At 49.6% G+C, this 23,604-nt stretch overlaps 1 protein-coding gene across 1 annotated transcript in view; it reads right to left on the minus strand.

Annotated features, from left to right (window-relative positions):
• The window catches only part of PDE2A (phosphodiesterase 2A), a 231,246-nt gene that overhangs the window by 115,767 nt on the left and 91,875 nt on the right, over positions 1–23,604 (minus strand). Inside the window, 2 exon segments of the mRNA XM_060235363.1 lie at positions 7,794–7,849; positions 12,317–12,426. Coding sequence (XP_060091346.1) covers positions 7,794–7,849; positions 12,317–12,426 — 166 coding nt within the window.

The raw sequence follows: 23,604 nt of genomic DNA on the forward strand, positions 1-23,604 counted from the left end.
CTCAGAGAGGTCACAATCTCCTCTACCTCCCCCCCCCCCCAAAAAAAATACCCTATGAGCTGGGTGGGGCTGAGAGAGCTCTGACAGAAGCTCCCCTTTCAAGGACAGGTCTGCGAGAGCTATGGCTGCCCATTCCAACAAGGCCATTCCAGCAGGTGCAAGTGGAGGAGTGGGGAATCAAACCTGGTTCTCCCAGAGAAGAGAGCTATGGCTGATCCAAGGCCATTCCAGCAGCTGCAAGTGGAGGAGTGGGGAATCAAGCCCGGTTCTCCCAGATAAGAGAGCTCTGGCTGACTCAAGACCATTCCAGTAGCAGCAAGTGGAGGAGTGGGGAATCAAACCCGGTTCTCCCAGATAAGAGAGCTCTGGCTGACTCAAGACCATGGCAGCAGCAGCAAGTAGAGGAGTGGGGAATCAAACCCGGTTCTCCCAGATAAGAGTCCGCGCACTTCACCACTACACCAAACTGGCTCTCTGTTTCAACCTACCCCAGAAAAGAATGGCGGCTTCTAAATCTGCCTCTAATGAAAGGTAGGGTTTCCACGTTCCCGCTGGGGGTGGGGGAATCCCCCCATTTGGCAGGCCCTAACTCACCGGCAGGGAGGAGGTCACTGGGGGATCCTAACCCCCCAAAAAGTCTGTCACCACGTGGCACAATGAATCACCCAGAAGTGATGTATTGGGCTGGGCACGTTGCATGGGACTCTAGGAATTCACTTGAAACTCTGTGGTTTTGCACGGGGACACTAGTAATTTGCTCTAGGAATTTGCACGTTGCTCTAGGAATTCACTTGAAACTCTCTGGTTTTGCACGGGGACACTAGTAATTTGGGGAAAACACTATGGTATGAGTTTCCCCCAAATTGCTAGAGCATCCCAGTGTGAAACCATAGAGTTTCAAGTGAATTCCTAGAGTGTCCCGTGTAACGTGCCTGGTGTGATATGTCACTTCCGGGGTGCAACATAAATAACCTCCCCTCCTGCCTGAAGTGGAGACAATGGAAACCACAGACGCCCCAACTAGACAGACACTGTCATGCTTCCTGTGGGGTGGGGTGGGAGAAAAGGGTCAGCTTTAATGGTGACAGCGATACTACAGGACAAGTCTTTTCCTCGCCTTGTTTCTGATTTCTCCTGCAGGGGAAAGGGGGCAAATTATTTGTATTCCGGTTCACTTCCGTATCTGTTTCATCTCACAGCGACCTAGTTCAAGCTGCTGGCGAGTCGCTTCATAATCATGCAAGGCCTCGCTGTCCAAACCCTCCAGAAGTGTCACATATATGATCTTTCTCTGCTGCACCGAGGAAGAGAAGAGCATCTACGAGAGGTGTATATAAACAAGCCCGCTACACAGGTGTGTGTGTGTGTTTGTGTGTTTGGCTTCCTCTCCCCACACGAGCAAGGAAGGCCGGGGCCTGTTAATCATCTTAATTCCCTTTTAATAAGCACTGGCAAGATTCTTGCCTCTCCGGCGCGGGCGCATCGCTCGTTAATCCAGTTAAGCACTTATCTCGTTGGCTGCTCAGCGGGCAGCGTGTCCCCTTCTGCTGTTCACGGCAACCTTTCCAGACGCTCCGAAATGAGCCCAGCAGCTGCCGAGTTGGCTCACCTTGTCGTTCACCTCCGCAAAAAGGTTGCACTAATAAAAGTTTGGAAGGGACCCCATTTCCGGCTTGGCCCACTGACTCCCGGAATCGTAATAAGGTAATTTAATTGGCGCTTGGGAAATTGCCATGTCAAGAGATGCAGGGGGCACCGGGGTGGCAACTCCATGGCCTTCGATCTTATGCTTTTCGGAGTCGTTATATTGCCAATCTATCGAGGGAGAAGGCCAATTTGCCCAACTAAGTTTGCCAACCTCCAGAAAGGGCCGTAAAATCTCTTGGAATGACAAATGATTTCCAGACTATAGATGTATAGATTATAGATGTACAGGGCACAGATAGAACTCTCTGTCTGGGGCAGTGATGCTCTGTATTCTTGGTGCTTATGGAGGGCAACAGTGGGAGGGCTTCTAGTGTCCTGGCCCCACTGGTGGACCTCCTCACGGCTCCTGGGTTTTTTGGCCACCGTGTGACATGTTGGACTGGATGGCCCACTGGCCTGATCCAACATGGCTTCCCTTATGTTCTTATGTGTGGTGGGGCAGTGATGCTCTGTGTTCTTGGTGCTTGGTGGGGGCAACAGTGAGAAGGCTTCTAGTGTCCTGGCCCCACAGATGAACCTCCTGATGGCACCTGGTTTTTTTGGCCACTGTGTGACACAGAGTGTTGGACTGGATGGCCTGATCCAACATGGCTTCTCTTGTGTTCTTATGTGTGGTGGGGCAGTGATGCTCTGTCTTCTTGGTGCCCTCCCATTGTTTCCTCCCCCAGCACCAAGAAGACAGAGCATCACTGCCCCACCACACATAAGAACATAAGAGAAGCCATGTTGGATCAGGCCAATGGCCCATCCAGTCTAACACTCTGTGCCACACAGAGGTCAAAATCCAGGGGCCATCAGGAGGTCCATCAACAAGGCCAGAACTCCTGAAGCCCTCCTGGTGTGGCCCCCCAAGCACCAAGAAAACAGAGCATCACTGCCCTAGACATAAGAATGTAAGAGAAGCCATATTTGATCACGTCAATGGCCCATCCAGTCCCACACTCTTTGTCACACAGTGGCCAAAAAACCCCAGGTACCATCAGGAGGTCCACCAGTGCGGCTAGGACACTAGAAGCCTTCCCACTCTGCCCCCCACCAAGAACCAATAATAATAATAATAATAACAATAATAACAACAACAACAACTTTTATTTATACCTCGCCCTCCCCTGCCTAGGCAGGCTCAGGGCGGTTAACAAGACATGAGCATCACTGAGCTAACAAGACATGAGCATAACAATACAGAGCATCACTGCCCTAGACAGAAGAACATAAGAGAAGCCATGTTGGATCAGGCCAGTGGCCCATCCAGTCCAACACTCTGTGTCACATAAGAACATAAGAGAAGCCCTGTTGGATCAGGTCAATGGCCCAACCAGTCCAACACTCTGTGTCACATAAGAACATAAGAGAAGCCATGTTGGATCAGGCCAATGGCCCCTCCAGTCCAACACTCTGTGTCACATAAGAACATAAGAGAAGCCATGTTGGATCAGGCCAATGGTCCATCCAGTCCAACACTCTGTGTCACATAAGAACATAAGAGAAGCCACGTTGGATCAGGCCAATGGCCCCTCCAGTCCAACACTCTGTGTCACATAAGAACATAAGAGAAGCCATGTTGGATCAGGCCAATGGTCCATCCAGTCCAACACTCTGTGTCACATAAGAACATAAGAGAAGCCATGTTGGATCAGGCCAATGGCCCCTCCAGTCCAACACTCTGTGTCACATAAGAACATAAGAGAAGCCCTGTTGGATCAGGCCAGTGGCCCATCCAGTCCAACACTCTGTGTCACATAAGAACATAAGAGAAGCCATGTTGGATCAGGCCAATGGTCCATCCAGTCCAACACTCTGTGTCACATAAGAACATAAGAGAAGCCCTGTTGGATCAGGCCAGTGGCCCCTCCAGTCCAACACTCTGTGTCACATAAGAGAAGCCATGTTGGATCAGGCCAATGGCCCATCCATTCCAACACTCTGTGTCACATAAGAACATAAGAGAAGCCCTGTTGGATCAGGCCAGTGGCCCCTCCAGTCCAACACTCTGTGTCACATAAGAGAAGCCATGTTGGATCAGGCCAATGGCCCATCCAGTCCAACACTCTGTGTCACATAAGAACATAAGAGAAGCCCTGTTGGATCAGGCCAATGGCCCATCCAGTCCAACACTCTGTGTCACATAAGAACATAAGAGAAGCCATGCTGGATCAGGCCAATGGTCCATCCAGCCCAACACTCTTTGTCACACAGTGGCCAGAAAACTAGGTGCCATCAGGAGGACCACAAGTGTGGCCAAGTCACTAGAAATCTTCATGCTGTGCTCGCCCCCCCGCCAAGCACCAAGAATACAGAACATCATTGCCCCAGACAGAAGAACATGAGAAGCCATGTTGGATCAGGCCAATGGCCTATCCAGTCCAACATCATGCGTCATACAGTGGCCAAAAAACCATCAGACTCTGCAATATACTAAGTATTTCTATTAATGGCATTTAAAGGGAAAACACCACAATCAACTTTTTTAACAACAATACTTCTAAGGAAAACATGCAAAGTTTGCCAGGTTTAAACAGTAATTACTTCTGTGTGCAACATGCAAAGTTTGCAGTATACACGACCAACGAAGACAGTCCTTGAATTAAGTGTAGGCTTAGAAGAAATGAATCAAAGGTTGTTTTTCTGTTGATTGCCCACACGCATAGATTCAATAACGTGGTAACACACTTACGGTGTGGAGAAACGGTGGCTCAGTGGTAGAGCATTTGCTTGGTAAGCAGAAGGTCCCAGGTTCAATCCTCGGCATCTCCAACTAAAAAGGGTCCAGGCAAGTAGGCGTGAAGAACCTCAGCTTGAGACCCCGGAGAGCCATGAATGGGGCTGTGGCTCAGTGGTAGAGCATCTGCTTGGTAAGTAGAAGGCCCCAGGTTCAATCCCTGGCATCTCCAACCAAAAAGGGTCCAGGCAAATAGGTGTGAAAAACCTCAGCTGAGACCATGGAGAGCCACTGCCAGTCTGAGTAGACAATACTGACTTGATGGACCAAGGGTCTGAGTCAGTATAAGGCAGTTTCATATGTTCATATGTTCCTAGGTTTTCTTATTTTTGCTTATTTCGAATATCTTCTTCTTTGGAAAGGGAAAGGAAAGGTCCCCTGTGCAAGCACCAGTCGTTTCCAACTCTGGAGTGACGTTGCTTTTATAACGTTTTCACGGCAGACTTTTTACGGGGTGGTTTTCCGTTGCCTTCCTCAGTCATCTACACTCCCCCCCGGCAAGCTGGGGACTCATGTGACCGACCTCGGAAGGATGGAAGGCTGAGTCAACCTCGAGCCAGTTACCTGAAAACTCAGCTTCCGCCGGGGATCGAACTCAGGTCATGAGCAGAGCTTAGGACTGCAGTACTGCAGCTTTAACACTCTGCGCCACGGGGCTCTTCTTCTTTGACTATGTCATAAATCTATGTTTATGTCAAATACGCAATATATTGCCGAGCGCGATTAAGCACTGATACGCTGGTGGAAAGTGTGTAATTCTAGTATTAAGCCATGTTACACGAGTTGTAATTGTTCTTTGCACAGTAATTTTTCACAGCCTCCTACGTTTTTCTAAACCTTGACTGTGTTTCCCTTGTTTTGTTCCCTGCCTGAAGGTTGGCAACCCCACACTGAAAGCATCTGGTAGCATAATCATAAGAACATAAGAGAAGCCATGTTAGATCAGGCCAATGGCCCATCCAGTCCAACACTCTGTGTCACACAGTGGCAAAAAAATTTATACACACACACACACACACACACACACACACTGTGGCTAATAGCCACTGATGGACCTCTGCTCCATATTTTTATCTAAACCCCACTTGAAGCTGGCTATGCTTGTGGCCGCCACCACCTCCTGTGGCAGTGAATTCCGCATGTTAATCCCCCTTTGGGTGAAGAAGGACTTCCTTTTATCTGTTTTAACCTGACTGCTCAGCAATTTCATCGAGTGCCCACGAGTTCTTGTATTGTGAGAAAGGGAGAAAAGTACTTCTTTCTCTACTTTCTCCATCCCATGCATTATCTTGTAAACCTCTATCATGTCACCCCGCAGTCGACGTTTCTCCAAGCTAAAGAGTCCCAATCCTGTTGAACAGAAGGGTTGGTTGGAGAATGGGGGGGGGGAGGGGCACTATAGTGCAAGGTTTCATGGTGGTCCTGAAACTCTGCAGAGCCATGGAGAGGGAGAACCTCTGCTTGGCATGCAGAAGGTCCCAGGTTCAATCCCTGGTATCTCCAGTTTAAAAGACCTGGTAGAGGTAAAGACCTCTTCCTGAAACTCTGGAGAGCCATGGAGAGGGAGAACCTCTGCTTGGCATGCAGAAGGTCCCAGGTTCAATCCCCGGCATCTCCAGTTAAAAAGACCTGGTAGAGGTAAAGACCTCTTCCTGAAACTCTGGAGAGCTATGTAGAGGTAGAACCTCTGCTTGGCATGCAGAAGGTCCCAGGTTCAATCCTTTGTATCTCCAGTGAAAAAGACCAGGTAGAGGTAAAGACCTCTTCCTGAAACTCTGGAGAGCCATGGAGAGGGAGCCATGGAGAGGGAGCCATGGAGAACCTCTGCTTGGCATGCAGAAGGTCCCAGGTTCAATCCCTGGTATCTCCAGTAAAAAAAGACCAGGCAGAGGTAAAGACCTCTTCCTGAAACTCTGGAGAGCCATGGAGAGGGAGAACCTCTACTTGGCATGCACAAAGTCCCAGGTTCAATCCCCAGCATCTCTAGTAAAAAAAGACCAGGCAGAGGTAAAGATCTCTTCCTGAAACTCTGGAGAGCTATGCAGAGGTAGAACCTCTGCCTGGCATGCAGAAGGTCCCAGGTTTAATCCTTTGTATCTCCAGTGAAAAAGACCAGGTAGAGGTAAAGACCTCTTCCTGAAGCTCTGGAGAGCCATGGAGAGGTAGAACCTCTGCTTGGCATGCAGAAGGTCCCAGGTTCAATCCCTGGTATCTCCAGTTAAAAAGAACAGGTAGAGATAAAGACCTCTTCCTGAAACTCTGGAGAGCTATGTAGAGGTAGAACCTCTACTTGGCATGCACAAAGTCCCAGGTTCAATCCCCAGCATCTCCAGTAAAAAAAGACCAGGCAGAGGTAAAGATCTCTTCCTGAAACTCTGGAGAGCCATGGAGAGGTAGAACCTCTGCTTGGCATGCAGAAGGTCCCAAGTTCAATCCTTTGTATCTCCAGTGAAAAAGATCAGGAAGAGGTAAAGACCTCTTCCTGAAGCTCTGGAGAGCCATGGAGAGCTAGAACCTCTGCTTGGCATGCAGAAGGTCCCAGGTTCAATCCCTGGCATCTCCAGTGAAAAAGACCAGGTAGAAGTAAAGATCTCTTCCTGAAACTCTGGAGAGCCACGGAGAGGTAGAACCTTTGCTTGACATGCAGAAGGTCCCAGGTTCAATCCCCGGCATCTCCATTTAAAGGCACCAGGCAGGAGGTGATGGGAAAGAACTTCAGTGGCTTAGTGGCAGAGCCTCTGCTTGGCTTGCAGAAGGTCATGGGTTCAATCCCCAGCATCTCCAGTTAAAAGGACCAGGCAGGAGGTAATGTGGAAGACCTCCACCTGAGAACTTGGAGAGCAGCTGCCAGTCTGAGCAGACAATACTGACCTGGAGAGTCCAAATGGTCTGCATCAGTATAAGGAAACCTCATGCATTCAGCCTGTAAGGCATCCGGCCTCTATTTGTAATGATCACAAAGCAATGAAGAAAGAGAAAGCCCTTGAGGCTTCCTTCCTGGTCTGCCCTCATTCGCTGGGTTCATTCACCCCTCCCTCAACGGCAGCAAAAAGTTTCAACAGCCTCCGTCACCATCTTTCCTTATCCGATGTTTGCCACCCCTTATTGTCCCAGCGAAGACGACAGACGCAGGGTGGTGCTGAAGCAGCAGAACAAAGCTTGAGCAAGACCAACAAAGTCTCATTCTAGGCCGAAGCCTTCACACGCGCGCTGCTTCAGAGGCTAAGCGTGGGTGCGGACGGAAGCGTCTATCTTCAATGAAACTTCGTGGAGCTTCTGAATTTCTCCAATGTGCCACCCCCACTCCCCACTCCACACACACACTTTTCCTTCTCTCTCAGCCTTGGATTCCTGATGGCTCACTCACCAGGATGACGCAAACCACGGCCCCGGCGTCCTTGTCCACCAAGGGGATTATCAGCACTGCGAAAGAAAGAAAGAAAGAAAGAAAGCAACGTCAGCAGGGGTCAAAGAAAGAAAGCAACGTCAGCAGGGGTCATGGTGTAGAAAATAGAAAAAGAGGTGCCAGAGCTTTTTAGCACAATTCCTTTGCATATGCTGCGTGTCCCCGACAGCACCAGGAAAAGGAAAGGTCCCCTGGGCAAGCACCAGTCGTTTCCGACTCTGGGGTGACGTTGCTTTCACAACGTTTTCACGGCAGACTTTTTATGGGGCGGTTTGCCCTTGCCTTCCCCAGTCATCGACACTTTCCCCCCAGCAAGCTGGGGACTCATTTGACCGACCTCGGAAGGATGGAAGGCTGAATCAACCTCGAGCCAGCTACCTGAAAACCTAGCTTCCACCAGGGATCGAACTCAGGTCGTGAGCAGAGCTTAGGACTGCAGGACGGCAGTACATATAAATAACCAAAACATATAAAGCAGCATAGTGGTTAAGTGTAGCAGTGTAGTGGTTAACTATATGCAGTGGTTAAGTGTGCGGACTCTTATCTGGGAGAACCGGGTTTGATTCCCCACTCGTCCACTTGCAGCTGCTGGAATGGCCTTGGGTCAGCCAGAGCTCTCTTATCTGGGAGAACGGGTTTGATTCCCCACTCCTCCACTTGCACCTGCTGGAATGGCTTTGGGTCAGCCAGAGCTCTCTTATCTGGGAGAACCGGGTTTGATTCCCCACTCCTCCACTTGCAGCTGCTGGAATGGCCTTGGGTCAGCCAGAGCTCTCTTATCTGGGAGAACCGGGTTTGATTCCCCACTCCTCCACTTGCAGCTGCTGGAATGGCCTTGGGTCAGCCAGAGCTCTCTTATCTGGGAGAACCGGGTTTGATTCCCCACTCCTCCACTTGCACCTGCTGGAATGGCTTTGGGTCAGCCAGAGCTCTCTTATCTGGGAGAACCGGGTTTGATTCCCCACTCCTCCACTTGCAACTGCTGGAATGGCCTTGGGTCAGCCAGAGCTCTCTTATCTGGGAGAACCGGGTTGGATTCCCCACTCCTCCACTTGCAGCTTCTGGAATGGCCTTGGGTCAGCCAGAGCTCTCTTATCTGGGAGAACCGGGTTGGATTCCCCACTCCTACGCTTGCAGCTGCTGGAATGGCCTTGGGTCAGCCAGAGCTCTCTTATCTGGGAGAACCGGGTTGGATTCCCCACTCCTCCACTTGCAGCTGCTGGAATGGCCTTGGGTCAGCCAGAGCTCTCTTATCTGGGAGAACCGGGTTGGATTCCCCACTCCTCCACTTGCACCTGCTGGAATGGCCTTGGGTCAGCCAGAGCTCTCTTATCTGGGAGAACCGGGTTGGATTCCCCACTCCTACGCTTGCAGCTGCTGGAATGGCCTTGGGTCAGCCACAAGTTCACATGAGCTGGGGATCAAATTTAGGTCATGAGCAGAGAGTTCAGATTGCAGTACTGCAGCTTTACCACTCTGCGCCACAGGGCTCCTTCAGTCTAGATAGGAAAGGAAAGGTCCCCTATGCAAGCATAGGTCGTTTCCGACTCTGGGGTGACGTTGCTTTCACAATGTTTTCACGGCAGACTTTTGACGGGGTGGTTTGCCATTGCCTTCCCCAGTCTTTTACACTTTCCCCCCCAGCAAGCTGGGGACACATTGTACCCAGCTTGGAAGGATGGAAGGCTGAGTCAACCTCAAGCCGGCTACCTGAAAACCCAGCTTCCGCCGGGGATCGAACTCAGGTTATGAGCAGAGCTTAGGACTGCAGTACTGCAACGTTAGCACTCTGCGCCACGGGGCTCTTGACATCACCAGAAGGTGGACTAAATTATACCAGCTCAGCATCTGCTTTCAAATGTTTTTTGAGTTAGAATGGTCGTCAGGAAAACCTGACTCCCCTCATACCTTTGCAATTGCTTTCTCCTCTGTGGCCACAGTGGCACGAGGAGAATTTCCATCTGTTTGCTTTATATGTTTTGGTTATTTCCCCATTTTTTTGTGGAGGGAAACGTCAGAAACTTTGTCAAATCTTGGAGCTCAGCAAACTTCTCATAAGAACATAAGAGAAGCCCTGCTGGATCAGGCCAATGGCCTATCCAGCCCAACACTTTGTGTCACACAGTGGCCAATATACACACACACACACACACACACTGTGGCTAATAGCCACTGATGGACCTCTGCTCTATATTTTTCTCTAACCCCCTCTTGAAGCTGGCTATGCTTGTAGCCACCACCACCTCCTGTGGCAGTGAATTCCACATGTTAATCACCCTTTGGGTGAAGAAGTACTTCCTTCTATCCGTTTTAACCTGACTGCTCAGCAATTCTATTGAATGCCCACGAGTTCTTGTCTTGTGAGAAAGGGAGAAAAGGACTTCCTTCTCTACTTTTTCCATCCCATGCATAATCTTGTAAACTTCTATCATGTCACTCCGCAGTCGACGTTTCTCCAAGCTAAAGAGCCCCAAGCGTTTTAAACTTTCTTCATAGGGAAAGTGTTCCAAGCTTTTAATCATTCTAGTTGCCCTTTTCTGGACTTTTTCCAATGCTATAATATCCTTTTTGAGATGCGGTGACCAGAATTGTACACTGTATTCCAAATGAGACCGCACCATCGATTTATACAGGGGCATTATGATACTGGCTGATTTGTTTTCAATTCCCTTCGTAATAATTCCCAGCATGGCGTTCGCCTTTTTTATTGCAATCGCACACTGTCTTGACATTTTCAGTGAGTTATCTACCATAACCTCAAGATCTCTCTCTTGGTCAGTCTCTGCCAGTTCACACCCCATCAACTTGTATTTGTAGCTGGGATTCTTGGCCCCAATGTGCATTACTTTGCACTTGGCCACATTGAACCTCATCTGCCACGTTGACGCCCACTCACCTCAACAGATCCCTTTGGAGTGCCTCACAATCCTCTCTGGTTCTCACCACCCTGAACAATTTAGTGGTTAAGTGTGCAGATTCTTATCTGGGAGAACCGGGTTTGAATCCCCACTCCTCTACTTGCAGCTACTGGAATGGCCCTGGGTCAGCCATAGCTCTCATAGGAGTTGTCCTTTGAAAGGGCCAGTTTGGTGTAGTGGTTAAGTGTGCAGACTCTTATCTGGAAGAACTGGGTTTGAATTCCCACTCCTCCACTTGCAGCTACTGGAATGGCCCTGGGTCAGCCATAGTTCTCATAGGAGTTGTCCTTGAAAGGGCCAGTTTGGTGTAGTGGTTAAGTGTGCAGATGCTTATCTGGGAGAATTGGGTTTGATTCCCCATTCCTCCACTTGAAGCTGGTGGAATGGCCTTGAGTCAGCCATAGTTCTCATAGGAGTTGTTCCTGAAAGGGCCAGTTTGGTGTAGTGGTTAAGTGTGCAGACTCTTATCTGGGAGAACTGGGTTTCATTACCCACTCCTTCACTTGCAGCTGCTGGAATGGCTTTGGGTCAGCCACAAGTTCTCTTAAGGCTGTTCTGCTCAAGAGCAGTTTCTGTCAGAGCTCTCTCAGCCCCAACTCACAGGATGTCTGTTGTGGTGGGGAGAAAGGTAGAGGAGATTGTAAGCTGCTCAGTCTCTGATTCAGAGAGAAGGGTATAAATCCAATAACTTCTTATTCTCCTCCTCCTCCTTTCTCTCCTCCTCCTTCTGCCAGTTTGGTGTAGTGGTTAAGTATGCAGACTCTTATCTGGGAGAACCGGGTTCGATTCCTCACTCCTCCACTTGCAGCTGCCAGAATGGCCTTGGGTTAACCATAGTTCTTGTAGGAGTTGTCCTTGAAAGGGCAGCTGCTGTCTGAGTTCTCTCAGCCCCACCCACCTCACAGGGTGTCTGTTGTGGGGGAGAAAGGTAGAGGAGATTGTAAGCCACTCTGAGCCTCTGATTCAGAGAGAACGGAAGGGTATAAATATGCAGTCTTCTTGTAGAGGTAACCCCCAGTGTAAGCGCTGAGTCGTTATCGACCCATGGTGTCGAATATCGAATCATGATGTTTTCTGGGCAGGCTTTTTGCAGGTGGTTTGCCATTGCCTTCCTCAGGCATCTACACTTTACCTCTAAAAGCAAGCTGGGTCTCATTTTACCACCTCAGTTAGATGGAAGGCTGAGTCAACCTTGAGCAGGCTACCTGAACCCAGCTTCCACTGAGACTGAACTAAGGCTTTTTGTTACAGGGTGGTTTGCCATTGCCTTCCTCAGTCATCTACACTTTCCCCTAAAAACAAGCTGGGTTTCATTTTATGGACCTCGGAAGGATGGAAGGCTGAGTCAACCTCGAGCCGGCTACCTGAACCAGCTTCCGCTGGGATCAAACTCAGGTTGTGAGCAGAGGGCTCCGACTGCAGTACTGGAGCTCACCATTCTGCGCCATGGGGCTCCTTAGGGACTCAATGGGGTTATCAATGAATTAAAGCAACGCACTAGGAAGGTGTCCCTTCCCCCCTCATGCCTCCCTCTCCCCACAGCCTCCTGCCTGAAGATGCTCCTACCTTGGTTGTCCGGAGGTAACGGTGCAGCCAGGTTGACCATCGGCTTGCCCTGTAGCTCAGCTGCTGGCAGGCCGTTGCACTCCACCCGTTTTTGCTTGAGGACAACATCCCTGGCAAGAGAAGAAGCAGAGAGGGGCGGTGAACAAAGGAACACACATGAGCCTGCTTTGGCGGGGAGGGCAGGGTAAAAATCCAATAAATTAATAAATGAAATGAAGCTGCCTTCTCCAGAATCAGGGAACGCAGACAAACCAAAAGAAGAAGAAGAAGGAGGAGGAGGAGGAGGAGGAGGAAGAGGAGAAGACAGAAGGTGAAGGAGGAGGAGAAAAAGAAGGAGAAGAAACAGGAGAAGAAGAAGGAGGAGAAGGTGAAGGAGAAGGAGGAGAAGCAGAAGAAGGAGGAGGAGGAGAAGGAGAAGGAGGAGGAGAAGGTGAAGGAGAAGAAGGAGGAGGAGGTGAAGGAGACGGAGGTGAAGGAGAATTAGGAGAAGAAGAAGGAGGAGAAGAAGGAGGAGGAGGAGGAGAAGGAGAAGGAGGAGAAGGAGGAGGAGAAGGAGGTGAAGGAGAAGGAGGAGAATCAGAAGAAGGAGAAGAAGGAGAAGGAGAAGGAGGAGGAGGAGGAGAAGGAGAAGAAGGAGGAGGAGGAGAAGAAGGAGGTGAAGGAAAAGAAGAAAAAGAAGGAGGAGGAGGAGAAGGAGAAGAAGGAGGAGGTGAAGGAGAAGGAGGAGAAGAAGGAGAAGAAGAAGGAGGAGGAGGAGAAGGTGAGCAAGAACCGACAGTCATGATCAATATTCCAAATATTACTATTTGTTTTTTAACCAACCCTGATTTGGTAATGAAGAAAATAACTGTTTCAAAATACCCTTTGGATTTATAGACTCTCCTTTGTTGCATTTAACTCTTCTTGCAGGTAAAAATCCAGTTGCAAAGTGTGCTGTTTAGTGTGTGTGAAGGCACCTGGTGTGTGATTGTGTGTGTGTAAAGTGCCCTCGTGTTACACCCGACTCAGGGGAACCTTCGCGCTCCCAAGAAGTCAACAAAGAAGCAGGAGTGAAACTTCGGGATGCTCCATATTATAGCGAAGTCTCTGTGTTGGACAGAGTTTGATACATCTCAAGGCCATCTTGAGAAATAAAGTGGGGCCACTGAGCATGCTTAATAGAAAGGAAAGGTCCCCTGTGCAAGCACCGGTCGTTTCCGACTCTGGGGTGACATTGCTCTCACAACGATGTCACGGCAGACCTTTTTACGGGGTGGTTTGCCATTGCCTTCCCCAGTCCTCTACGCTTTCCCCCCAGCAAGCTGGGGACTCCTTTGACCGACCTCAGAAGGATGGAAGGCTGAGTCAACCTCGAGCCGGCTACCTGAAAACCCAGCTTCCGCCAGGGATCGAACTCAGGTCGTGAGCAGAGCTTAGGGCTGCAGTTTCACACCCGCCATAGGTAACTGCTTCATTTGCATGGGCGTGGAATACATATTGAAGGTGGGGGTTCATATTAAGGAGTCGATTATGTAAATTGTGTGTGTAATCCTAGAAGCTCAGATAAAATACATACCACAAGTTAGGAAAGGCACAAACAGGCATAAGAAAAGGCCTGCGTGGTTAACAAACAAAGTAATGGAAGCTGTAAAAGGTAAGAAGGACTCCTTTAAACGGTGGAAAACCAGTCCAAGTGAGATTAGTAAAAGGGAACACAGGCTGTGGCAAATGAAATGCAAGACTGTGATCAGGCAGGCAAAAAGGGACTATGAGGAGCATATTGCAAAAAACATAAAGACCAACAATAAAAATTTCTTCAAATATATTAGAAGTAGGAAACCCGCCAGGGAGGCAGTGGGGCCCTTGGATGACCATGGGGTAAAAGGATTACTGAAGGAGGATAGGGAAATGGCTGAGAAGCTGAATGAATTTTTTGCCTCCGTCTTCACTGTGGAAGACGAGAACTTTTTGCCCGCCCCAGAACCACAAATTTTGGAAGGGGTGTTGAAAGACCTGAGTCAGATTGAGGTGACAAAAGAGGAGGTCCTACAACTGATGGACAAATTAAAAACTGCCATAGGTAACTGCTTCATTTGCATGGACGTGGAATACATATTGAAAGTGGGGGTTCATATTAAGGAGTCCATTATGTAAATCGGGTGTGTAAGGCGTACCGGAAAGTTGCAAACCTTGCTGTCTCATCCAATGAGAGAGCAGGGGAGGGGCCTATCAGTCGGGATCAGGATAAATTGCATGGGATTTTGTTAATGAGCCGAGCTTGCCTGATATGTATCGCTGCTCCTACTGATATCGGTAAATCTATGAAAGGGATCTACTTGACTGACTTCGTTTTTCTTTTGGAGGTTCAGGGGGAACCCATTTATAACACATCAGAAGTGGAGAAAGGGTGGGGCGTGGGCTTCTCCTGGGGTTCATGAGGGCTGCTGGGGGTGTGGCAAAGCCCCTGGTGGCTGTCTTGCTGCCCGCTCTCCTAAACCAGCGTTTGTTATGCAGCTGCACCTCCTATTCAATGGACAAGGGAGGAAGAGGGGGAACCCTCCGAAATAGGGTTGCCAAGTCCAATTCAAGAAATATCTGGGGACTTTGGGGGTGGAGCCAGGAGACTTTCGAGGTGGAGCCAGGAGACATTGGGGGCGGAGCCAGGAATAAGGGTGTGACAAGCATCATTGAACTCCAAGGGCGTTCTGGCCATCACTATTAAAAGGAAAGCAAACCTTTTTAAATGTCTTCCTTCCATAGGAAATAATGAAGGATAGGGGCACCTTCTTTTGGGGCTCATAGAATTGGCCCCCCTGCTCCAATCGTTTTTAAACTTGGGGGGTACTTTGGGGAGAGGAATAGATACTATACTGAAAATTTGGTGCCTCTACCTCAAATAACAGCTCTCCCAGAGCCCCTCAAACCTCCAGATCAATTCCCCATTATACCCGATGAGAATCGATCTCCACATAGGGAATAATGAAGTGCTCAGCAGACGTTTCCCTCCCCCCTACTCCCCCGTTTCGGGCGACTCTGAAGCGAGGGCTTGGCCTCTCTACTCACGAGTTGCTGCCAACTTCTTCCAAGTAACACAGACACCCCATCCCAAGAGGAAGCCTTTCAATCGGAGACTGAAGCCTCCAGAGGTGGAAAGGCACATGGTCCTCTGGGGGGCGGGGCTTCCCCCCATTGGCCAGCTGACTGGGGGCGGGAAGGAGCCTGGGAAAGCGGAAGAACCCCCGCTGGGACCTGGGGATTGGCAAGCCTAGCTCTCCTAATCCAGGGATTGTTATGCAGCTGCACCTCCTATTCAGTGGACAAGGTAGGGAGGTGGGGATGAAGAGGGGGGAACCCTCAGAAAGGTTCAGGAGCTGCGCTCCCGTGAGCTCCCGCCGAATCTGAGGCGTGGGTTTAGATCACTGCTGCTTTAAATCCGTCTCCTCTGCCTCCAGATTGGCTTTGATGCTTCCCGAAATACCCCGACTGCTGCACAGTGCACAGTTTTAACTAATTAAACTATTCCTTTCTTTCTTTAATGAAAAAAGATTTCTCCCCTCCCCCCCCCCCCTTAGCCCACCCTCACCCTTCCGGCGGCTTAAGAGGAATCAGCGATAAGGAGCACAATGAAATCGCGTTTGCTCGACAAACTAATCCTCTGCGATATAAAGCCAAATTCCATAATGCCGCAGGCAGGCAGACAAAAGAGCTGGAAAACAGGCCGCTTTCGAAGCAACAGAGGAAAGGCCTTTTTGGGGCATGAGCGCCACACATGCCTTCCCAAACGGAAGCCCGTCGAGGGTGGCCAGTTTTCAGGTCAGAGCTAGATTAACAATTAGGCCAAGTAGGCACTGGCCTATGCGACTCTGTGTATTTAGGGGCCCCGAGTAGGTTTTCCCCCCAGTTCCCCCCGCTTGCAGCCCTCCCAGCCTGCATGTGACTCATGCTGAACATGAGTCAACAGTGTGATGCAGCGGCTAAAAAGGCCAATGCAATTTTGGGCTGTATCAACAGAAGTCTAGTGTCCAGATCACGTGATGTGATGGTATTGCTTTGCTCTGGCTCTGGTAAGACCTCACCTGGAGTATTGTGTTCACTTTTGGGCACCACATTTTAAAAAGGATCTAGACAAGCTGGAACGGGTCCAGAGGAGGGCGACGAAGATGGTGAGGGGTCTGGAGACCAAGTCCTACGAGGAAAGGTTGAAGGAGCTGGGGATGTTTAGCCTGGAGAGGAGGCGGCTGAGAGGTGATAGGATCACCATCTTCAAGTCCTTGAAGGGCTGTCCCATAGAGGATGGTGTGGAATTGTTTTGGTCTGGAGACCAAGTCCTAAGAGGGAAGGTTGAAGGAGCTGGGCATGTTTAGCCTGGAGAGGAGGTGGCTGAGAGGTGATACGATCACCATCTTCAAGTCCTTGAAGGGCTGTCCCATAGAGGATGGTGTGGAATTATTTTGGTCTGGAGACCAAGTCCTATGAGGAAAAGTTGAAGGAACTGGGCCTGTTTAGCCTGGAGAGGAGGCGGCTGAGAGTGATAGGATCACCATCTTCAAGTACTTGAAGGGCTGTCCTACAGAGGATGGGGTGAAATTGTTTTCTGTGGCACTGGAAGGTAGGACCAGAACCAATGGGTTGAAATTAAATCAAAAAGTTTCCGACTCAACATTAGGAAGAACTTCCTGACCATTAGAACGATTCCTCAGTGGAACAGGCTTCCTCGGGAGGTGGTGGGCTCTCCTTCCTTGGAGGTTTTTCAACAGAGGCTCAATGGCCATCTGACAGCGATGAAGATTCTGTGAATTTAGGGGGAAGTGTTTGTGAGTTTCCTGCATCGTGCAGGGGGTTGGACTAGATGACCCTGGGGGGTCCTTTCCAACTCAGGAGGTGGTGGGCTCTCCTTCCCTGGAGGTTTCTGAACAGAGGCTAGATGGCCATCTGACAGCAATGAACATCCTGTGAATTTAGGGGGAGGTGTTTGTGAGTTTCCTGGACTAGATGACCCTAGAGGTCCCTTCCAACTCTATGATTCTATGATTCTAGGGCCAGGATCTCCAACAGGTGCTCATTCCACCAGGTAGGGGCCAGGACCGAAAAGGCCCCGGCCCTCGTCGAAGCCAGACAGGCGTCCTCAGGCCCAGGATTGCAAGAAGATGTTGCGTAGCTGACCGCAGTGCCCTTAACTGAGAAACATGGAGGACAGGGGATACTGCAAAAAACTGTGCTTTCATGTCAATTTATTTTTTCCCCATTTAACCCAATACAAACAACTCTTTGCAAGCTAAATCTGCATCTCATTGATCTCCCGAGTGCGTTTCTATTAAATTAACTCTGTGCGGAATTTAAATGAGACCAGCTCGGGCATCAAAGTCCGCTGAGCGAGAGCTGCCTTCTCTTTGAACTGGCAACGCAGGTGACGTTCCAAGAGCGCCAAATGACTCTGTGGCTAATCTGGCACTTTTGTATTGAAGGACCCAGGCTTGCAGTGCAGGATAAGCTTTAGGGGGACATAGTGTGAACTGGTGTTCCTGCGTCTGCCGGTGGTCTCGTGGTCCTTTTGAGCAAAGATCCACACAGACCCGTACAGGTGCCAGAACTGAATAATGCAGTGCACCAACAAAGAAAGACAGATGGGCTGTCACATTAGGGCTTTTTTCGTAGCAGGAGCTCCTTTGCATATTAGGCCACACACCCCAGGTGTAGCCAGTCCTCCAAGAGCATACAGAGCTCTTCGTACAGGGCCGACTGTAAGCTATAGATAGAATCATAGAATCATAGAGTTGGAAGGGACCTCCAGGGTCATCAAGTCCAACCCCCTGCACAATGCGGGAAACTCACAAACACCTCCTCCTAAATTCACAGGATCCTCATTGCTGACAGATGGCCATCTAGCCTCTGTTGAAAAACCTCCAAGGAAGGAGAGCCCACCACCTCCCGAGGAAGCCTGTTCATTGAATCCTAGAGTCAGAAGGGACCTCCAGCGTCATAAGTCCAACCCTCTGCACAATGCAGGAAACTCACAAACCCCTCCCCCTAAATTCACAGGATCTTCATTACTCTCAGATGGCCATCTAGCTTCTGTTGAAAAACCTCCAAGGAAGGAGAGCCCACCACCTTCTGAGGAAGCCCATTCCACTGAGAAACTGCTCTAACGGTCAGGAAGTTCTTCTTAATAGAATCATAGAGTTGGAAGGGACCTCCAGGAACATCTAGTCCAACCCCCTGCACAATGCAGGAAACCCACAAATATCTCCCCCTAAAATTCACAGGATCTTCATCGCTGTCATATGGCCATCTAGCCTCTGTTGTAAAATCTCCAAGAAAGGAGAGCCCACCACCTCCCGAGGAAGCCTGTTCCACTGAGGAACCGCTCTAACGGTCAGGAAGTTCTTCCTAATGTTGAGCCGGAAACTCTTTTGATTTAATTTCATTGCAGGCCCTCCTGACTTCCACCATCCTCCAAAGTCTGCTCAAATTCGTGTTTGTTACATCAGTAACGCTGTCCAGCCATCTCATCTTTTCTGCCCTCTTCTTCTTTTGCCTTCTGTCTTTCCCAGCATCAGGATCTTCTCCAGTGAGGGCTCCCTTCTCCTTTGGTGGCCAAAGTATTGGAGTTAGGGTTTGTAGAATCTTTCGGGGTCAAGTGCCGTGTTCTACTGGAGAAAGTTTTCCTTCCAGACGTTTCGTTCTCAGCTGCGGAGAACATCCTCAGTGGCATTGCAGCCGGAGCAGGCGCTCAGACCTTCTTGGCTGCTGTGCATTGAGTGGGTATTGGAGCTTCAGCTTCAGCATCTGACCTTCCAGGGAACAGTCTGGGTTGATTTCCGTTAGGGCTGACTGGATCTTCTTGCAGTCCGAGGGACTCTCAAGAGTCTTCTCCAGCACCACAGCTCAAAAGCATCTATTCTTCAGAGTTCCCCCTTCCTTATGGTCCAGCTCTCACAGCCATGCATTCCTACCATGGTAGAAAGCTGGAATCCAGTGGCAAAATAGTGAAAATTAACAAACAAAGCGAATACCATCGCTTGGACTATATGGACTTTTGTAGGCAGGGTGATGTCTCTACTTTTTATTATGGCGCCCAGGTTCGCCAAGGTGTCCTCCCAAGGAGCAAACGTCTTTTAATTTCATGGCTACAGTCACCATCTGCAGTGATCTTCGATCCCAGAAATGTGAAGTCTGTCACGACTTCCACGTCTTCCCCTTCTGTTTGCCAAGGAGTGATGGGGCCGGATGCCACGATCTTCGTTTTTTTGACGTTGAGTTTCAAGCCTACTTTTGCGCTCTCCTCTGTCACCCTCAACGAGAGGTTCTTTAGGTCCTCCTCCCTTTCTGCCATTAAAGCGGCAACATCTGCATATCTGAGGTTGTTGATCTGCTGCTCTCCAAATCCACACGTTGGGGCTAACAGCTTTCAAAAGGGCCCACCCACCAGTTGAGGGGTGGACAGATTGTGGCTCGGGAGCCGCGTGTGGCTCTTTCACACATATCGTGCGACTCCTGAAACCCTCACTGCTCTGTCGGCCGCCTTCGAGAAGGCATTTCTCTCTTTAAATCACTTCTCCAAGCCCACCCAATCTACGGCTTGGAGAATGCATTTAGAGTGAAAGTTGCTCTCTTTCCACCTCCTCTCTGCCCCCTGCCCTCCATCTCTCCCTCCCTCCCTCCCTTTCCTTGAGATGTTCTTCTCAGCTTACCCCATGCTTGAGGCAAAATAGAGCAATGAAAAGACTCCACGCTTACTGCCCTGCTCACCATCGTTCTCCAGTTCCAACATGTCTATTGCCTTTTGCTGTTTTCCCACCAAGCTTCTATTATCCAGACCAGGGGTAGTGTCAAGCATTGTCTATTTCTTTATTATTACAGTTACCAAAGTGTAGAAATGTTATTAACCCCCCTTTGCTCCTTTCGCTTTTACTAACAAATGCAGGAATGTGCTCTTTGAAGATAAATCTTCCTGGGACTAATTCCCATGCCAGCGAGGCTGGAACCCAGGATGAGCTGACCGCAGTAGGGATAAGGAAGGTACAGTGAGAAGTTTCACATGTGAATGCAGAATTATCAAAGATTTCAGGTTTTCACGGCTGGTAACATCACTAGGGTCTGTAGAATCTTTCGGGCTCAAGTGCCGTGTTCTACCGGAGAAAGTTTTCCTTCCAGACGTTTCGTTCTCAGCTGCGGAGAACATCCTCAGTGGCGTTGCAGCCGGAGCAGGCGCTCTGACCTTCTTGGCTGCTGCGCATTGAGTGAGGCCAGGGCTGCTGGAGAGCTGCTATTTCTAGGCTGGAGGGGGTGTGGTGAAAGGGCAATAGGTTTGTGGATGTGCCCATTGTTTGGTGGGGCTTCCTGGAAGGGTAGTGATAAAGAAACTGGCTGTTGAATGTGACCATTGTTCTGTGTTAATTGCTGGGAGGGTTGGAAGGGGTGTGAAGATAAGGAAGATCTGAGAACGAAAAGTCTGGAAGAAAAACTTTCTCCAGTAGAACACGGCACTTGAGCCCGAAAGATTCTACAAACCCTAAAGAATGCAGAACTGTTTAGAGAATGTAGAATTGTTTATAGAACCTTTGATGTGTCATCTTTAAGTATGCCTTTTACTGTTACACTGTATCAGTTCCAATCCCTAGCTCGGCTGAGCCACATGGATTATCAATAAACCAAACTTTGTTTCAAAATTCAAGGACTGGTTACTTTGAGATCTAATGCTTGACAGGTAAAGAACAGTGGCTCCCCAGATGTTTTTTGCCTACAACTGCCATCAGCCCCAGCCAGCATGGCCAATGGCTGGGGCTGATGGGAGGTGTAGGCAAAAGACATCTGGAGAGCCACTGTTCCCTACCCCTGATCCACACCAAACTGTTATACTTTCAGTTTGTTAATCGCACTATTTTGCCACTGGATTGCAGCTTTCTACCATTTTGCAAGCTCATCCCCACCCACAAGCTGCGTGTAGCGCTGCTCATTGTACCCCATTTCGTTGTCTGATGAAGTGTGCTTCTAGCACATGAAAGCTTACGTTCTCAATAAAACGCTGTTGGTCTTAAAGGTGCTACTGGACTCTGGCTCTGCTCTATGGCACCATCACGTTGCCAACGGTGCATGGTGATGCTCTAGTTTTTTTTGGGGAAGACTCTATGGTAAAATCAACTACAAACCAGAGTTTTGCCCCAAACTGTAAGCTCTTGCACCAGGGGTGTCAAACGTATGGCCTGAGGGCCAAAGCAGGCCCCCAAAGGGCTCCTATCAGGCAACTCACTGTCACCTGCAACCTTCGCTCTTTCTTGCTTCCTTCTGCATCGCAGCTTGCTTTGCCAGGCTTTCTTAACGTGGCAGGTGCGGTTCAATGTGGCCAAGTGCAAAGTAATGCACATCGGGGCCAAGAATCCCAGCTACAAATACAAGTTGATGGGGTGTGAACTGGCAGAGACTGACCATGAGAGAGATCTTGGGGTCGTGGTAGAGAACTCACTGAAAATGTCAAGACAGTGTGCGTTTGCAATAAAAAAGGCCAACGCCATGCTGGGAATTATTAGGAAGGGAATTGAAAACAAATCAGCCAGTATCATAATGCCCCTGTATAAATCGATGGTGCGGTCTCATTTGGAGTACTGTGTGCAGTTCTGGTCGCCGCACCTCAAAAAGGATATTATAGCATTGGAGAAAGTCCAGAAAAGGGCAACTAGAATGATTAAAGGGCTGGAACACTTTCTGCAGATTTATACCCCGCCTTTCTCTCTGAATCAGAGACTCAGAGCGACTTACAATCTCCCTATGAAGAAAGGTTGAAACGCTTGGGACTCTTTAGCTTGGAGAAACGTCGACTGCGGGGTGACATGATAGAGGTTTACAAGATAATGCCTGGGATGGAGAAAGTAGAGAAAGAAGTCCTTTTCTCCCTTTCTCACAATGCAAGAACTCGTGGGCATTCGATGAAATTGCTGAGCAGACAGGTTAAAACGGATAAAAGGAAGTACTTCTTCACCCAAAGGGTGATTAACATGTGGAATTCACTGCCACAGGAGGTGGTGGCGGCCACAAGCATAGCCACCTTCAAGAGGGGTTTAGATAAAAATATGGAGCAGAGGTCCATCAGTGGCTATTAGCCACAGTGTGTGTGTATATATAAAAGTTTTTTGCCACTGTGTGACACAGAGTGTTGGACTGGATGGGCCGTTGGCCTGATCCAACATGGCTTCTCTTATGTCCTTATGTTCTTAATCGCACAGGAGCTACAGAGCAAAACCTCTGTTTCCCCCATTGGCTGACCAGCACATGAAACAACTTATGTAAAAAAGCTCACAGTGCCCAGCCGTTTCATATGAACATATGAAGCTGCCTTCTACTGCATCAGACTCTCGGTCCAGCCAAGTCAGTCTTGTGTACTCAGACTGGCACCGGCTCTCCAGGGTCTCAAGCTGAGGTTTTTCACACCTATTTGCCTGGACCCTTTTTAGTTGGAGATGCCGGGGATTGAACCTGGGACCTTCTGTTTACCAAGCAGATGTGCTACCACTGAGCCGCCGTCCCTCCTCAACAAAAATTTCACAGCAGACTTTTTATGGGGTGGTTTGCCATTGGCTTCCCAAGTCATCTACACTCCCCCCACCCCCAGCAAGCTGGGGACTCATTTTACCGACCTCAAAAGGATGGAAAGCTGAGTCAACCCCAAGCCGGCTACCTGAAAACTCAGCTTCCGCTGGGGATCGAACTCAGGTCGTGAGCAGAGCTTAGGACTGTTCTGCAGCTTTAACACTACACCAAACTGGCTCTCCTATGGTACCTATTGTACCATAGAGTTTTTCCCTCCCAAATGGCTAGAGCGTCTGGGAAAACCGCAGAGTTTTCCCGGAAATGCCTAGAGCGGCCAACGCATGGCATTGCTGGCCCAATGATGACACTTCCATGTGATGTCATTGTGCCGGTGAGCTCGGGCCTCTTGCTCTTCATCCAGACACGCGCCTGAAGTCTCGGGGGGGCAGGGCAAGGAGAAAGAAGAGGCTGAGAAGAGCAGGGCTGCCCAACGGGCACCGTGGCATCCCTCAGGTTGGAGAAATTCCGCGGGCAAGGATGAGTGCAGGAGGCTCTGCCGGGTCATTAAGCAGGGACTGAGAAGCCCCGACAGTGATGGATATGCTTGCCTGATGCATCCATTCCGACATAATTATTCACAGGACTCTGTGAGGGGATCCATTAAGGGGAGCATCTGTAGGAGCAGCCATCCAAAGACGCCATTAGTCATGGGAGGCGGGTTGGCTGGCCTCCTGCCTTCCTTGCTAACAAGGCATTTAGGGATGCCAACCCCCAGGTGGGGCCCG

Source organism: Heteronotia binoei, chromosome 3, assembly GCF_032191835.1.
Source record: "Heteronotia binoei isolate CCM8104 ecotype False Entrance Well chromosome 3, APGP_CSIRO_Hbin_v1, whole genome shotgun sequence".
NCBI classification, from domain to species: Eukaryota; Metazoa; Chordata; class Lepidosauria; order Squamata; family Gekkonidae; genus Heteronotia; species Heteronotia binoei.